At 46.2% G+C, this 18,867-nt stretch overlaps 1 protein-coding gene across 3 annotated transcripts in view; it reads left to right on the forward strand.

Moving 5' to 3' along the window:
* The window catches only part of SENP6 (SUMO specific peptidase 6), a 586,019-nt gene that overhangs the window by 231,198 nt on the left and 335,954 nt on the right, over nucleotides 1-18,867 (forward strand). For all 3 annotated transcript variants that reach the window (XM_086926520.1, XM_086926518.1, XM_086926519.1), the window contains one exon: nucleotides 14,226-14,375. In XM_086926520.1, the coding sequence (XP_086782646.1) occupies nucleotides 14,226-14,375 (150 nt within the window). The remainder of the gene's footprint in view (nucleotides 1-14,225; nucleotides 14,376-18,867) is intronic.

Genomic DNA, 18,867 nt, shown 5'->3' on the forward strand with positions numbered 1-18,867 from the left:
GCCTCTCATCTTGGGACTCGTAGCAGGAATTCTATTTTTATTCCTTCTGCTCCGATATGGCAAGTCCAGTCACCAGCGATACCCAGACTACCATGGAACAATGCCTCCTTGCCATGAGGTATTGTGAGAGAATTACACAGATACTTGGTTTGGCTCGTTTAAGAGATCTGAACACAACTTGGTTTCTATCGTTCAGACCAATCTGGCAATAATTTCATCTTACCTGTTCTGCGATGCCTGCTTTGCGGAGAAGAATACGTGTTGGACATTTGTCTTACACTTCCAGCAGTCCTGCCATCGGATGTTTACGCTTGCTAGGTCCGGTAACAACTCCTGCATCGTGTTGCCCCCAAATAACTTTTGACTCATGCACACAGCGTTTCCTGAACTCTGAAATTCGGCCTTCATTTTTTCAAATCAAAGATCTAACAATTTGAACTTGCTCTGCTTAAAGTAGAACTATTCTTAGAGAACAAGATTTCTTTTGAAAACTTCCTAATGACAATAATTGGCCTTGTCCTAAAAAAGAAACAGTTTAAATATGATGCTATGGGATGGTCTCGACTTTTTTTCTGTAACTTAAGAGACATTTCATGAATGTAATTTCGTATTTTCGTAAATGTTGGAATGTATGCTCTCATAATATGCTTCATATCTGTTGACTTATTTTTATTCTCGTTTTCATGTGAGCAAACCTTTTTAAAAGCAATTTATATTTTGGGTGGGATTGTAAACACTTACATTAGATATGTTCAGTGCTTATACATTTAGTTTCATTGAACTTAAAATCGTGGAGTGGGTGTTGTAAATGAATCTAGGACCCTAGTGTAATTTTCCCGATTCATGCCCTCATATAGGTATAAATTACCCGATCCCTATATATGCATAGAAATCATTACCATATTTAGACTGAGCCTATGCAGCCCAAATACGGCATGGCTACTTCCACTAAGTTCCGAGAATCTACAACGATTTCTTAGAGAAACCGGCCTTCAGAAGCTAGGGACATCCCCTTGCCTGAATGCTAATTTATCTAGGAAATCATGGAGTTTCCGAAGAACTGAGTCTTCGATGACGTTATTAAGTCCAATCATATGTCAAACTCAGCACCTTCAAAGTATAAATATGCCTACATTTGCCCAGACAAACACACAGTGGTTTGGAGCCGATAGACTATCTACTTCCCAGACGCCTGCAGCAGCATGTGTCGAAGGAAGCCGACCCTCCAGCAGACGCACTGAGAAACTGTCTTTTTTCCTGCCAAGAAATCCAGCTCCAGTGTTTCCAGGCTACCCTTGCGGGTTGCTGGGAAATAGTCCTGAGAGAGAGATATAAGACCTCCTTCATTCTAAACCAAGGTACGGAGCTGATTAGACCCTTAGAGAATTCTTGGATAGATTCTTGGCAGAGAAACACTAAACTTAAGTTACTCTTCACTTACTCCTTCCCTTACTAGACTTAGGTTAGGTACACCGGGGGTAGGCGTATTTTAGAAGCACCCGTTGAGTACCTTTAGTCATTATTTTATCACTGTATGCATTTTATATGTTTTAAAACAATTTATGGCTTAGAAACCATATCATGCTTTTACAGTTCTACTTTATAATACTCTTCGTATTATATACCTTGTACTTTATAACCAGTATTACGATTGTAGCAGTACATTTCTTATGCTTGAGAAAGAAGACTGTTCAATAAATACTTTTTATTGAAAACGCCAGTCTCTCTATTTTCTCAGCACCTCTGGTGAAACGAAGCATGCACAATTGACTGAGTAAAATAGTTATCTGTTTTGGCGACTGATTTCTTATTCTTGGGAAACAAAGTTGTCATGTTTATGAGGTTGTCAGAAACGAATCCCTTCTTCTGAATTAGAGAAAGTTTCTAGTGACCTCTGAGCTAGCTGGCACTCATTATTAAGTCTAATATATACGATAGAGACCTGGTCGACCTCAGTCCTACGTCTAAACTATAGTATGTTATTCCAATGTGCAGAGCCTATTGGGAATATAGGAACTACACTACAGTTACAGATCTAAGTTTAGTCAGGAGGGAATTCCATAGGTGAGGAGCCAGGAAGGAGAATCTTAGACCGCCATGTTTTTTTCGTTTAATGGAGGGGATCGTGAGCAGATTGAGGTGGGAGGAGCGGAGTTCACGTGCAGGGGCATAGTGGTGAATCCTAGAGGAGATGAAGGCTGGGCCCTGGCCAGTAAGGGCTTTAAAGGTGGTACAGCCCAATTTAAATACGCAGCGTTTGGCCACCTGGAGCCAGTGGAGGCTCTTCATTAAAGGGATGGAATGGAATGGAATAGTATTTATAGAGCGCGTGGTTACCCATGTGCGTCCCAGCGCTACGAGTAGAGATTACACCAGAGCTAGCGGAAGTTTTAAGGAGCCTTTAGGAAAAAAAAAAGGTTTTTGCAGCTTGCGAAACTTTTGGAGACTGGGTTCAGTGCGAATCTTGAGTGGAAGGGAATTCCAGAGTTTCGCGGCATTAACGGAGAAGCGGCGTCCTCCTGTTCGAGCCTTCTTTATTCTAGGGACATTAGCCAGGTACAGATGGTCAGATCTGAGTGCCCTATGGGGTTCGTAGGGGCTGACCAGGCTTCTCAGGATGGGGGGGGACCCTTGCCCTGTAAGGATTTGTGCATAATGCACATGGATTTGAATATAATTCTCTCCCGTATTCGCAGCCAGTGGAGGGATCTGAGGGCGGGTTTGGCTGAGAGCTTGGTTGAAGATCCAGTTAGCAGTCTCGCTGCCGAGTTCTGTATAAGTTGTAATTTATTTATGGTGGCTTCTGGGGCACCCAAGTATAGAGCATTACTATAATCCAACCTGGAAAGGATTAGACCCTGCAAAAGGAGCTTCCTAGAGTGGGAGGTTGGAGAGGCAGAATTTTCCGTACGGTGCGGAGTAAGCCAAAACGCACACCAGCCGTTTTCTTAGCTTGAGTTTTAAGTGAGAGATCTTGGTCCAACCAAACCCCAAGACTTTTGCTTTCAATTTTTGGAATAGAAGTTGGTCCCAGGCATGTGGGCCACATGGAACTGGAGACAGATGTAGTCTTATGTCACAGGAGCATAAGCTCTGTTTTTTCTCCATTTACTTTGAGCAGGGATTTATTCATCCAACCAAAGATTTCTGATAAACAGGATCGCAGATTCTCGGAGCAATGGTCTGATTGATTAAGTGAGATGACCAGTTGTGTGTCGTCGGCATAGGTGACTAATTTAATCCCAAAGGGGGTGACAATGTCTTCCAGTGGGGACATGTATGCGTTGAAAAGTGTCGGGCTTAGAGACGAGCCCTGTGGGATACAACACTGGAGAGGGATAGATTTAGAGCAACTATTGCCTTCTGAGACTTGAAAGGTTCTGGAGTTTAAGAAGGATTTTAGCCATGCCAGGGCTAACCCTGAGATTCCTAGACTACTGAGGCGTTTGATGAGGATACGGTGGTCAACCGTATCAAAGGCCTCACTTAGATCCAGGAGGATCACCGCAGATGATCCTCCTGAGTCCAAGATCTGCCTCGCCTCTTCGACCACCACTATGAGGGCGGTGTCTGAACCCTGACCAGGGCGGAAGCCTGTCTGGGAGCTGCGCAGCAGCTCACCTGCTTCCAAAAAGGCAGACAGTTGCTGGTTGACTAACTTCTCTGCGATTTTACTGATCCCTGGCAGTAACGAGATAGGTCGGTAATTGGCCATCTCTGAGGCATCCAGTTGTGGCTTCTTTAGTAAGGCTCTTACTATGCCTTCTTCCAAATGGGCGGGACAGTACCTTGAGAAAAGGAGGAGTTGATTAAGTCGATGGCTAAAGGGGTAGTAGTTGGTGACACCAATTTCATAATGTGCATTGGGGCCGGGTCTCCCGGGGACCCGCTTTTTATTGATCCCAGTCGAATGCGGTAGAGAGGTCCAGCAGGATGAGTGCTGCGGTTTCTCCTTTGTCGAGCATGATCCTTATGTCGTCTGTGGCAGCGATGAGTGCGGTCTCGGTGCTGTGATTTTTTCGGTATGCCATCACACCCTCCGCACACGACTCCACAACGCTGGAATCCACGACAAGGCTCTCAACTGGATCTCATCATTTCTCACCGGCAGAACCCAGAGAGTCCGCCTTCTGCCATTCCTGTCTGAGGCCTTCAAGATTATCTGTGGCATCCCTCAAGGATCCTCCCTCAGCCCAACGCTCTTCAATGTCTACATGGCTCCTCTCGCCAGCATCACTCGGACACACCACATCAACATAGTAACATACGCAGACGACACCCAGCTGATCCTCTCCCTCATGAAAGACCCCACTACTGCCAAAAACAACCTACACAATGGACTACACGCCATCTCCAACTGGATGGAATCAAGCCGACTCAAGCTAAACACTGATAAAACAGAGATCGTCATCTTCGCCTCCAACCCCTCAGCATGGAACGACTCCTGGTGGCCCAACTCCCTAGGCCCCGCACCCTCACCCACCAACCACGCTCGCAACCTGGGCTTCATCTTGCACTCCACTTTTAGCATGACTCAGCAGGTCAACGCAATCTCCTCCTGCTACAATATTCTCTGCATGCTCCGCAAGATCTTCAAGTGGATCCCTGTCGAGACCAGGAAAACCGTCACCCACGCCCTGGTCAGCAGCAGATTGGATCACGGCAACGCCCTATATGCAGGAACAACGGCCAAGCTACAAACCAAGCTACAACGTATCCAGAACGCATCCGCCTGCCTCATCCTTGACGTCCCACGCCGCAACCACATCTCCCGCCACCTCGGAGATCTACACTGGCTAACCGTACCGAAAAGGATCACCTTCAAGCTCCTGACCCATGCACACAAGGCTCTCTACAACACCGGTCCAGCCTACCTCAATGACAGACTTTCCTTCCAGGCTCCCACACACCATCTCCGGTCATCCAACCATGCTCTCACCACCATCCCCCGCATCCGCCGCACCACCGCCAGAGGAAGATCCTTCTCACACCTCTCCGCCAAAACCTGGAACTCTCTACCACTCCAGCTACGCCAGACCCAGGGCCTCCTAACTTTCAGGAAACGCCTCAAAACATGGCTCTTCGACCAGTAGCATCCCCTCTCCCCAGCGCCTTGAGACCCTAACAGGTGAGTAGTGCGCTTTATAAGTATACTGATTGTTTGATTGATTGATTTCATGGGTGGCCTTGTGAACATTTTGGATACAATTCATGCCCGATAAAAGGTCTGTAAACTCGATGGAGCTGGTGCTTTCATGTGGATCAGAGGGCCAGTAATTAAAGTCTCCGAGGATAATAATTCTGGTGTGGTTAATAACTAACTGGGAGATAAGTTCGCCTGGTAGTTGAAGAAATCAGGGCATGTGGTCCGGAGGTCGGTAGAAGAGGGCACAAATGAAGGGAGAGTTGGGGGATTCGAATTTTATGGATGAGGCTGTCGACCCGAGGTATACCACTTATCTCAAAAGCAGTAAATTTATGTTGCTGTAGAATAATGACTGCCACCCCACTCCCCGGCTTGCCCGATTAGCCTATTGGCCTGGAGTATGTTGTAACCTAAGGGAACTGCTTTTAGGATGTCGGGTATGGATTCGGCTGTAAGCCAGGTTTCTGACAGGAGAAGGGTGTCCTGTCTGTCAGAGTCGAGCAGTTGAAATATTTCAAGTTGGTGCCTCACCATAGAGCAGGTGTTTAGGTAGGTGATGGTGAGGGATCCTGCTGTCAGGGGGTCACGGTGAGAAGGATCCGGGGGGTTATTGTTGATGGAGGTAGGACCCTGCCCGGTGGGCAGGGTCCTACCTCAGGAAAAGAGTCTCTGAGGGATAGGATGCCTAATTTCCTGACCGACACCGTGACACATGGGCTGATGGGCCAATTGCCATGTATTTTTTTAGCTCAAGTGCTGTGTAGGTGGTAGAATGGGCATAATAACTGGCCACTGGTCCTGGCAGGGCGCGCACAGTCGCAGATGGGCTTGCCTTTGGCGCACCTTCGGCGCGCCTGCTGCGCGCTCTGCTTAGAGGTGGCATTTATCTAGATGCCGGCAAAATCGCTAGACCGTCAACCGCCCGGAACTGCCTATTTTCCCTTCACTCAATCGGGATTTTGAGCCTGCGGTGGACCTGGGAATGAGGCCGGGGTGGGGCTAGGCAAGAGCAACAATAATGTAAGTGGTTCTTGTTTTTTAAAATTACAATGCAATACAAAGGTGAGAGTGTATTTAAAATGGCATAAGAAGTATTCAAGCAATATTTAAAGCGTCAATCAGCTAGCGCTGTAGCAGCTTTAATACAATTTCAGCAGCACCGCTACCTTCCAACGCATCTGCGCATTCTGCTTTGTGGTGGCATTTATGTAGAGGCCGGCGAAATCGCTAGACCGCCAACCAACCGGAACTGCCTGTTTTCCCTCCACTCAATCGGGATTTGCATACTCTGCAGTGAGACCTGAAGTTCCAGTGGGCGCAACATCTGGAGAATCTCCCTGACATAATCCTGATCTCGCAGGTAACTGCGAATGATGTGCACTGGTGGCTAACGAAAACGTGATCGGATCAGTGGCAGACCCTTCTTCCCTCCCTAAAACAGAGCTGACTATAGTGACAGATCCGTCACTCCTGAACTGGGGCTGCCACGTGGGAGAGGTGGAGATCAGAGGCCTCTGGTCTCCAGCGGAATCCAGGCTCCACACCAATCTTCTGGAGCTTTGGGTGGTCAAACTAACATTGAATACCTTCCTACCTACCTTCCTTCCTTCCTTCACTAAGGGTAAGGCTGGTGCAGGTGTTAAAGGACATCACTACTGCATTGTGCTACTGCAACAAATAGGTGTTACACCTCTGGACATGGCTGGAACACCAGGGCATGTCTTTAGCGGTTCAACACCTAACTACCAAACTGAGCGATCATTTATTACAGAACAACCACACCACCAGTGATATGCGGTGGATAGTGATTGAACAGGTGGACACCAAGAGAAATACTCAGAAAATGCGTATGTTTCAGCACACTCTCTGCTCCAACGCACCCACTTTAGTTCCTTTGTGTTACCTTTTTGATTTCATGCATGTATGATCTGTGTGCATAGGTTGGATCACACATGCTCTCCCCAGCGGATAAGAGTCTGAATAGTCCTCTTACACTCTATTATCTGAGTGCACTCTAAAATCTGGATTGCGCATGAGGTTTCTCTGCGATACCAATTATTTTTGTTTAATCGTCCCTCATACCCATACCGGGCCGGCTACATCCATACGTATTCGGTCATAATACCGAGCGTCGTTGACGCTAGGTATTTTTTCTTAGTATTTTTTTCTTAGCATCTCACGGGGGTTGCCATACCAACAAGTAACTGACATGGCACCCCATCTCTTACGAACTTTCGGAGCCTCTGATAGGAGAGGCTCGCGCCTGATTTTAATCTGGTGCCCGATTGGGTATCTCGCAGTCACAAGGTCGCATCGCCCTCCAATCTGGTAGAAGTGATGCATAACGACGCGTTCCACTTTGATTTCGCGCCAAAGGTGTTAAAGCTTTTTCAAACTTCTTTGCCTTTATCTACACCGATCTCCATCAGCACATTGTTCTTTGGGGTCCGGCATTTGAGGGCTCATACAGGTGCCAAGCGGGTGCCTAGCAAACAGGGCGTGAGTACGGCGAACTTAAGATAAGTACTTCTGTATGATTTTTGCTCAAGCCTGCTACTTCCTTCTTTTTACAGGGTGTGCCATTTTGCTACCACCTCCCTCCCGTGACCCATGGTGCTTAAAGTTTAAGCGCTTTCTGTAAGGGCGTTATTAATTTCTTGTGATTTTCTATTCTGCCCAACAACGCTCTGCTGTCCGTTTTCCTTGCGTAACACGGATAGCTCTAACTATTAGATGGGCATACCAAAACCTTTTTCCCCTGTTGTTCTAGCATAATCACGCTATGAGACTTGTGTAGGGACACTCATGATTTTGATCCGGCTACTAGCACACAATAAGAGCACTAAAGCATGTTGCTTTTACCCTTCAACAACGGACATTGAAATATCTAATCGATTTTTGTCCCCACCCCCCCTTTTTTTCATGTTTTTTCTGCTGTATGTTAATATCTCTGTCTTACAGAATAAACTCTGTTCCACTCCAACACGATGGAATCTTGATATAGTGTTTTTTTCTTTTAACACTAGTGACCCCATGCTAGGGTGGGCCTTAGTGCGCCCATACCACCGGGGTTCATCACAACACTTTATTACACTTCAAATTTACTGGTCCTGACGAACGCCTGATATACCACTATCACATAGGCAGAAACATGTAGACCATGCATTAGGATAAAAATGGACTTGTAATTTTGGTCCATTATCCTACACTTTTGTTTTTAATCCATGTCCAATTGGCAAAACAAATAAATTCCTTTATTGACACAATTGTGACATTTTTAGCACACTTAATTCTCACTTCACGTACAAAAAAACAGCTCCGCAGGAACCTGGCGTTGCAGCACACTAGGGTGGCATTCGGCCATTCCTGATGGGGCCCGATGATAAGGCATGTCACCAACCAAGTTGGTGAGTGAGGGCTTTCAAAACAACCTAATAAGGTTTCTTTTACAGTCAACCTAGACTGTGAGTTGTGCTACATGCTCGCTCCTATTCTAGTCATTATTGGTGTGACGCTCCTCTGTTCTTTTCATGTCTCCCGAGGGGAATGGGAGCACCACGTTCCCTTCTTCTCTTGTTGTTACAAGTGTACTCAATTTATCCAACCACCTCGGGGACACCTTTGCAAAGGAGATTTGGAACGGACAGTACTCTGAGAGACCAAAAATAAATGCTGGTCTATATACTGCAGATTTTATAGCTAGGCTAATGAGTTAATCACTGGCCCTAAGTTGACATGCTTAGCTTCGGTCATCTGCCTTTCCTGAGGATATTCACAGCATGTCTGTCGATAATACCTTTGATGGAGCAATGATCTTTGAAGAGAATGCAGACTCCACTTTGGACCATTTTAAGACTGGCAGGGTGACAACCTAATCTTTGGTTTACAATCCTCAGGGAAGGATTACCATAAGTTCGGGAAGATCCTCTAGTTCTCCAAAGGCTTCCCCTTCTGTTAATGTTAATCCCAACAGCTTTCCCTACAGCAGAACTACGTGGCCAGACACTACATGGGCAGAGGCACGGGAGAGGTCATCAAGCCCAACAGCCCTCCCTGTCCTTTTCCTCAGCTGCACCATATGGAAAAGAGCTTTAGCTTTCCCTTGAAGGAGGAAGAGCTATTTAAAGACCTGCATCCTTTCTACAGGTCTGAAAGGCCATAACTTCAGACCAGTGGGTACTTCAGATTGTAGAAAAGGGTGTATACCCTACCCTCACAAGAGTCTTTCCCACATCATGCCCTATCAGTGTTTTCAGTTAGAGGACCATCTGTGAATACTCTGCAGGAGGCGGAAGCCCTGCTGCACAAAGGAGCGATCGCGTTGGTGCCAGAGCACGAAATTGTGGAAAGGTGGTATTCCCAATACTTCGTGGTTTGCAAGGCCGACTGCAGTCTTCGTCTGATTCTTTTACTGTGAGAGGTTTGAGATGCTTTCCCTCACACAGGTTCTTCTTTCACAAGATGCGAAAGACTGGATGTTGTCCCTCAACTTGCAGATGCCTATTTCTTTAGAACAATACCGCAGTCTCAAAGAAGTTACTTGTGTTACATGGTAGACTAGACTTTCTACTACTTAGGGGTCCTTTTGTTTTGGTTAACATCAGATCTTCATGAGTAAGATGGAAGTAGTTGCAGCCCATCTCAGAATGGCCCTGTGCTGTTGAAGTAGACAGTGTTGAAGCACATTCAGATATCAGTATCCCGGCTGTTTAACTTGCTTTAATCCATCAATGTGTGCAAGTTTCACTATAACCCTCTCTGTGCCTCCTGGTCAATAGGGTAGTGCTGGATATGACATATAATTCTTGCCGATTCATAGAATATTGGCCAGAGGATAAAGGGAAGGACGCAAGAGCTATCTTACAGGAAGATGAGAAAATGTTTGCAGAAGTTAAATACCCACAATGGACATAGTCCTAACCGGATTTAGATAGTTTGCAGGAGCAGTCGTAAGGTGCCAAAGCTGACTGAAAGCAACTTCCTTTGGACAAGAAGTTCAGTCAAGAAAATAGACATGGCATAAGAGGCTCTGTTTGGAAAATACATTGATAGCACCTTCCAATCAGATACAGAGATCCTTAATGGTATTACAACCATGTTTCCAGCCCTTTTGTGGAGCCAGACAAAGAAGGCAATACTTGTCTAATGTACTAAACCATGCCTTTAGTCTCTACTCACAGTAACAATTCAGAGGTCCACCAGAAGCTGCTCATTAGAAAGGAACTGCCCGAGAAAGACCAACCGCCGCAAAACGCAGTCAGCATTCATTCACAAGACAGTGACAGCCAGTCATGCGTCAGCTGCAACACACACTCAAATATCCCCCCCCCCCCACACACACACACACACGCACCCACACCCACACACCAAGACCCCCCCCCCACATCCCCCTTCCCCACCAGAAATCACCATACCAGGTCAGCTGGCTTGTAAAATGACTCTTTGGTTTGAAACTCAGCAAAGACCTCTTTTATCGCCAACTGTCAAGAAAGGAAACCTTTCTGGGAGTAATCTTAGTTAAAAATATCATGCAAAGCCTTTCCCACAGAAGACATGGTTCAAAGACTGATGAACCTAGCATCTTTCCTCTCGAAAAAAAAGTCCACTCAAGTTTGAATATACACGTCTCTTTTGGGGATGATGTCCTCTTGCACCTTGCTTATATCGAACTATCGTCTTCACATGAGACCATAAGAAGAGGAGGTAGCAGTTCACATGCAAGGACTTTTTGACTGTCATTAGATTCACTCTGGGATTTAAATTGGCCATAACCTGGTGGATGAGGAGAGGCATCATATTCTCATACTTAGGCAGTTTGCTAATAACCTCAGTATGTGGTGACCACAGATGCATCCATGGAATGATCAGGAGCACATTTACAGGATCTACAAGTAAATGGCAAATGGTTGCATCAGGAAAAGATGCACATAAATCTCTTACGGCTGAAGGAAGTCGCTTTATACCCCAAGCTTTTCTACTGTAAATTAAGAAATCTCTAGTACTGGTTTGTATAGAAAACACAACCAGTATGTTCTCTCTGAACACGTAGGGAGGAACAAAATTGCAATCACGATCTATGGAAGTCCAAAAATTCTGAAAATTGATTTTTTTTATAACAAATCACTCTGAGTAGGACATGTTCTTGGTACAGAAAATCAGTTGGCCGACACTTGCAGGAGAACATCAAGAGTGCCATGAGTGGAATCTGAATCAACATTACCGGTCAACAATTTTCCATAAATGGGGAAAATCCAAACCTGGAACTTATTGCGACATCCCTAAAGAGAATGTGTTACTTTTACGCCAGCAGATACCCTCACAAGAGACCTTGGCCGGATGCCTTCCTTAATAGCACGGACAGGGATATTCGCGAATGCTTTCCCTCCCCACCATTGATACCCAGGCGACTTAACAAGATGAAGAGAGCCGTTTAATTATCCAATGGCTTCAACATAGCCAAAACAGTTTAGGTACATTGAGCTACTTTCCTGTCAGAACGTAATGTTCCTCTCAGACCTGTTCCAGGAATGCTCGCAATAAACAAGGGTCAAGTGGTGCATCCAACACCGTAGTGTCTCAATTTATCATCCTACTCCTGTAAATGAATGCCATCTCTTAAATATTTCTCAAGAATGCAGTTGTTTTAGCGCACACCAAAGTAGAATCTATGAATATAACTTACAAGAAAGAATTGTCTTGCTTCTGCATATGTCACTCTCATAATGTTCCCTGGTGATAGTGGGGTACTCTCTCTCTAGAAAACTCTCATAATGGCATCCATCCTTTCTTCCTTTCTTAGCTACTCCCGAAAGGATTGTACCGTGCCTGCTTCATCTGGCACGCTCCAGCCATTTTCACAAGTCCGTCAAGCTCCACATCGCAACAAATTCATGATTTCGTCGATCTTCAAACCAAAAGTCAAAGTGATTAAACAAGGAATTTTAAGGGGGCTTTTTAGAACTTTAGTTGTATTAAGAAACCCCTGTTCGCTTGCCATTATGGTTCTAGCTCAATTATTGAGGTGGTCTTTTGAATCCTTTTACAAATCTGTTCTGAAGCCTTCACTTCTTAATGGAGATTGTGCAAAAATCACACTTTTACTGTTAAACAGCCATACTTAACATTCCAAGATCCCCATTTTATTAATACATTCCCATCTGACTCATCTCAATTAATCTTTTATTCTCAAACCGTTCTTCTGGAATCCAACCAATACGGCAGAAAGAGCTTTTTATACCCTAGATGTCAAGACGCTTACAATTCTACATTGCGAGAACTAAAAGGTTCTAAAATCTGACTAACATCTGCTCCTCCACAAAAAGGTCAGGCTCTGTCAAGTAGTATTGGGTCTCAGTGGCTAAAGTTTTCTGCCTGGAATTTTTTGGTTGTCACAAGGCTGGATATGTTTCAGCTCATTCCCATAAAAGTGTGGCAAATTCAAATGCCTTATTTGCCGAACTTTCTCTCCCCAACATATTCAGGGCAGCTACATGAAAGAACAGGCATACGTTCACTAAGCACTTCTGGCTAGAACCCATGGCAAAGGATAATGCAGCAGTGTGCCAAGTAGTTCTTTGCCATCTGTTCCAGTGCAGAGAGCTATAATTCATATAATCACAGTTTCTTAGATCTATGTTGTACTCTACCTACCCTGCATAGCAGCATATTCAGTCAAGTATGTTATTACTTGCTATTCAGATTCAAGCATTTGAATACCAGAGAAAAACAAGTTACCTGAGCGTTGTGGTTCCCCAGTATTGATGTCTTTCATAGATTCACATGGAACCTTCCTTCCTCCCCATCAAACGAACTCCCCTCATGGGTTGCTTGATTTTTACCTTTGCGCTTGTGTTGAGAAGTCTGAGGTTCTGTGGCCATTAAGGGAAAGCGTGATTTAAGACCCTCTTCCTGATTGGCTGAAATTTGGTTCTTTGCAAAGTGATGTGAATAGGTTATCAATGCCACATATTAATCTTTGCTGTTAAACGATTTGCTTTACACTGCTTAGTATAGTTGTTGTGGTATTTCCACCTCGACGACAGGGAAGATTGAAGCATGTGAATCTATGAACGATACCAATACTGGGGCACCACCGTGTACAGGTAAGTAACTTGCTTTATTCTGAATAGAATTACAATGTTTTGAGAAAATGCTTTGATCCCAGTCCTGACAGTTCTACACCTGCTCAGCCTGCTGAGTTCATGCATCCTCCTGGTCAACGCAGACATGCTGTTACATGAAGGCTCTGCAGTGGGTTCTCCAAAGGCAGTAGTTCCAGCACTGGGGAGACTGGGTGGACACCATTATGACCTTCCAGAAAATTATGGTGGCCTTGGCCTGGGTGTTGGCAGAGGAGAACCTGATTCACAGATGTCAGTCTGTTCCCCCTCCAGCAGTGCCCACTGCACTGACGATATGCCTTGGATTTCCAGAAGAACAAGTACTTCACATCCGCTTGCAAGAACTGATGGCAATTCTGCTGGTGTTTGAAACCTTCCTCCCTTGCGTTCGCAGCCAGTCTGTCCTTATCTTGTCTGACAGTACTTCCTAAATGTAATATTTTAATAAACAGGAAACAAATAGCAATCTGATAGCCAGAGCTGACTGCCTCAGTTGCCATAATCTGGACTATCACTAGCCCAATATTAGAATATGCAGCATGTGAATATATGATACTAAAACCTGCAAGCTGATTGTTCGGGCAAGTAACATTTTCCTTACTCTGTGGACTGAAATATTAATTCTGAAGTGGCTTTGGAAGAGGGTGGCTGAGGCAAATCACTGAAAGCAGTAATGATTATCTTGTAAATGTGTAAACTTTGATCAGGTGAGTGAGAAAAATGAGAACACATGATCACAACCCAGACTTTTCCAATAAAATATCCTCAAGTGCATTTTTGTTTCAAACTGTTACAGTTGTCTGTAAACATTGCAACATTCTGCATTCCAGATTTGAATTGAATGTTTTATGTGATGCTGTGATGGAGACCAAAAATATTTTTTCTATGTAGATCACTTCATTGCAGCTGATTACAGACTTCTTCCATGAGCTTTTTTAATTGCATGTTTTTTCTTGCAGTTTGGCAATACTGTGACAAATATCCCTGTGAAGCGACGTAAACTTACACCACAAGTACCTTCACCCAAATCGGTTTGTGATAGCGTCATCCTAAACTGTCAATCATTGCGAATAGGAACCTTTGAAATTTCGGAGTTGGAACCTGTAGTTGTAAGTACTTAGGTTTTACCAGTATACATGTTCCGATGACCTCAAAATGGGTGCTTTATAATGTCTATAAATAAACTGTTGTCACTTACCTGCTTTGTTGTACGTTTTATCAAGGATGGACTAATAGGATTGGGTGGCAATGCAGATGGAATGTTAGTTGATTTGATGGGCTTGACAGTGACAGCATTCAAAGTTTCCTGAATGCCATCTAGTTCCCTGAAAATCGTTCATGACTATTGTCGTCCGGATTAAAGCAGATATATTTGAAATACATAAGCCCATAATGAACTAGGAAGAAACAAATTCTCATAATCAGTTATTGATGCCATTCAGGTGCCCAATTAGTCCACACGGATAGTAGACTTGGCTACTCCTCCACCAGCAGGGATGTTTTAATGCATGATTCAGAATGTTATATTTTGCCAGTATATTAAGTGCTATTAACTTGGTAAAGGGTGTCAAAACTGAAAGAACCAGAGTAAGTAAAAGAATGTTGTTTTTAGAAGAGATTGTTTAATGGATTGGGGAAAATTATAAGTTATTTAAAAGGTGTATTATTTAACCTACCCATTTTATTTATGTGCAATGGGTGCATAGGGTTTTGTCAATTGAATGCACCAACAATTTAATCTTAATCTTGGTTAAAAGCTGAAAATCTCCGGCGTGGCCAAGTAAGATGGCGGAGCGGTTGTGAACTCGCTCAGTTCCGCACCCGCCTGGTCATTGGAGGGCCTTATCTGGCAGATAGGGATGGCGTTACTGACCTTGTAGGTGTCCGATGGCTCCTGGGCGCTGTCTGACCGCCGAGCGCTGCTTGTGAAGCCGGGAGCCAGGTGGAGTAGGCACATGAGGAGATAGCCGGAGGAGGTCGCAGACCCCGGGTGCCATTTTGCGGCGGTCTGTGCCGGGTGGCCCGCGCTGAAGTTGGAGCGCCGGGCCGGTTTGGGAGGCCTCGGGCTGATACCGAGAGGGGCCTCTCATTGTGCCTCTGTGGTGGTGAGCGACTGCTCCGGTAATGGATCCGCACCGGGCGTGACTTGCAATTGCGTCTCTGACGAGGTGAGACAACAGTGGGGGTATCGCTGGTGCCCTCGGGCCGGTGCAGCTGTGGCCCTTCGCCCCCCTGCCATTTTTCAAGCAACACGATGAGATGCCTTCTCACAGAGCTCCTGAGATCCTTCTCCCTCATGCCGGATCCAGCACATTATTCGCTTCGGGGGCTGACGGTGAGGAGCCACACTCCTTTGGAGTTTGGAAACACTCCTCGGGGGCCGGTCCTGGGTTCTTCTTGGTCTCTGTCTGGTTTGGGCCCTCGCCAGACAGTGCGCAGATCGGGAGGGGGGGGGCATATAGCTCCCAAGAAGCGATCCAATCAAGTCTCTCAATACTTCAAGGCCTCTGAGAGGCCGGCTTCCCAGGTGGATACCGCACCCTCGCCTAAAATGGCACTCACATGTGAAGACCTTGTGGCTACCCTCCGGGACTTTAAAGTGGAACTCTGTCGACAATTTAAACAGGACCTGCGCACCTCTGTGGACCAATGGAAGGCTGATCTCATAGAGAGGCTCACTACTCTGTGGCAGGATGTAGATGCAATGGTATCCCGACTTGTGGAGGGGCAAACACATTGTCTGGCGACGACCCAGGCCATGATGCAAGACACGCAACTGACCCTTCAGGCCCAGCTTCAATATGCTTTGCTCCAGGCAGAGGACTTGGAGAACAGGACCCAGAGAGAGAATATTCAGATCCGGAATCTGGAGGAGGAAGCAGAGGGGCCGGACCTGGAAGCTTTTGTGTCGGGTCTCTTCGCTGAGATTCTCGCGCCTCAGCAGCTCAAGATCAAGATCGACAAAGTACATCGAGTGGGAGCCCTCCAGACGGGGAGTCACAGGCGCCCTCGGGATGTCCTGGTTAAGCTGCATTCCTTCAAGGTAAAAGAAGCCATTCGCTTGGCCTCCAGAAAGCTGAAAGAAGTGTCCTTTCAAGGTCATGAATGTTATCTTTATCAGGACTTGGTAGCTGCGACCCGGGCTTGCCGGCAGACGTTGCGTCCTATAACCACTGAACTGCAGGAGGATTATATTCGCTACAGGTGGTCCTTCCCCTTTAGGCTCACTTTTGAACACGGCAACAAAACTCACCACATCTCCGACCTGACGGAGGGTCTAAAGGCTCTTGGTCTTCGACTTCCCAACCCATGGCAGGGGGCCTTTGGGTCCTTCAGTGATGGGGTTTAGGGGATGTTGGGGGGAGGTTAAGGGGTGGGAGGGATTCCGGTGGTGACTGGGGGGGATGGCGTTTGGTTGGATTTTTTTGGGAGAAAGGTTTCTAATCTAGTGGTGGAAGGGTTGGGCGGCGGATCGAGGTGGTGGAAGGGGTGAGTCCTTGATGTGAAGGGGCTTCTTCAGGGAGGTGGGGGTTCCTACAGCAGTTTGGGGAGAAGGGGGGTACTATTTTCTGATGGTTAACATTGCTTCTTGGAATGTAAAGGGTCTGAACTCCCCACCGAAACGCCAAAAGATTTGGAAGTATTTGATGGATCACAAATTCGAAGTGGTATCATTGCAAGAGACTTATCTAAAGAGGGCGGAGGTCTCTAGGTTGCGTCAAAGAAACTACCCGATGATTTATACCTCCTCTGCTGCTTCGAAACACAATAGGGCGGCCTTGCTGTTCAATGTCTCAGCGAATTTCCAATTTGAGTCTCTTAAATCTGATAGGGAGGGGAGACTGCTGTTGGTCAAGGGTCGCTTGAGGGGCAAGCCCTGTACCTTTGTCTCATTATACGCACCGAATTCAGGGCAATGTGCCTTCCTTTCACAGGTTCTTGATCTCATAGGGGGGTTATTGCTGAAGGCGCTATTGTGCTGTTGGGGGATTTTAATCTCACATGGCAAGGGTCTCTGGATAGTTCTAGCTCCCAACAGGGCTGCAACCAGTACCTTCCCACGTAGGATGCAACAGAAAAACACTGATCTGGGGCTCATTGATTCCTGGCGCTCTCTTCATCCCACTGCCAAACATTAGACACATTATTTTCATGTCCATAGGACACCTCCAGAATTGATTATATCTTTGTCAGTTAATCCTTGTTGGGGGCCCTCCAGGCTGCTCCGGTTTTCCCGATTTCAGTGTCGGACCATAGCTTGATTACTCGGAGAATTCATTGGGCTGAGACCTCACCAAGAGCGCCTCGGTGGTATTTCCCGCTAGCTCTGACCCGAGATCCGGTGGCCAGAGAGGATCTGCAAGCGGCCATTGCTGATTATTTTTTACATAATGACCCACAAGACCCCCCCACCCTCCCTCCCCCTTTGAATGCCTTTAAAGCTGTGATTCAGGGGAAGTGTATCCAGCTTAATTGGAATCTAAACAAACAAAGGGTGAGGGAAAGGGAGACTCTAGAGAAAGAAGGCCGCAGAACAAGCTCATAAAGCAAACCCAAACCTTGTTCTTCAGCAGCAACTTACTGCTCCCAGGGGCAAATTAAGGTCTATTTATTCTAATCTGGCGGAGTAACCCCTGCTAAAGATTCGCTAGTCCTCTCTCACACAGGGCAATAAGGTGGGTTCACATTTAGCACGCCAGCTTCGGGCACAAAGGGAAAGGGACTGTTCGAGGCATATGGGCTGCAGATTGTACATTTATGAATAGATCGCCATCTGGTGTTGGGCTCGGATGATTGCACTTGTTTTTCTCTTGGAGAAGTCTTTTGTCGTCACGAGACTGATGACTCCTCCTTTGGTTGCTAGTGCGCAAGGGCATCGGCTCCATCCTTAGATTGTTTTTTTCCGCCATTGGGTTCGGATGAGGATCGAAGCGCTCCGGATCGACTTCGGGAAAAAAGTGATATTTCGGCGCGTATTCCCTTTCCAATTCGATGGTATTGTTATCGAACGCGAGTTTACTTCCATCTCAGCGCGTTTCGACGTCAAACAACAAAAGTTACAACTTCTACGTCGACGAGACCGGGAGGCCTATCTCGACGTAGTCTAGCCCGGAGTCCATGGAAAGGACTCCATTCAAAAAATGTCCAACGTGTGGTGCTAAGTTTCCACACAAGGACTTACACGAGGTGTGTAATCTTTGCCTATCACCTGAACACGAATCCAGGGACTGTGAAGCCTGCGCAGCATTCTCCTCCAAGTCAGCGATTAGAAACCGTGGAGCCCGAAGACACTAAGTGTCGAGAATGCAGTCAGAGGCAATCCCGGAGCTGTTCGAGGCCCAGCACCCCGAAGAAGAAGATGAGGAAGAATCTGGGTCGGAAGTGGATGAGTCTGATGTCGAAGAAATCGACTATCATCAAATCAGGAGTGACGACGTCCCTTTACCGAAAAACCAACCCCGTTTGGTGTCGACCCCGCCTTCGAGCCCTGTCAGACAACCGAAAAAAGTTTCCGACGTCCCGCCTTCGGGCCCGGCAACGAAACCGAAACACTCGGCCTCCCACTATGTCGGTCGGCATCGACATAGACACCGAAGCTCC

The sequence above is a fragment of the Lissotriton vulgaris genome, chromosome 6, assembly GCF_964263255.1.
Source record: "Lissotriton vulgaris chromosome 6, aLisVul1.2, whole genome shotgun sequence".
Taxonomy (NCBI): Eukaryota; Metazoa; Chordata; class Amphibia; order Caudata; family Salamandridae; genus Lissotriton; species Lissotriton vulgaris.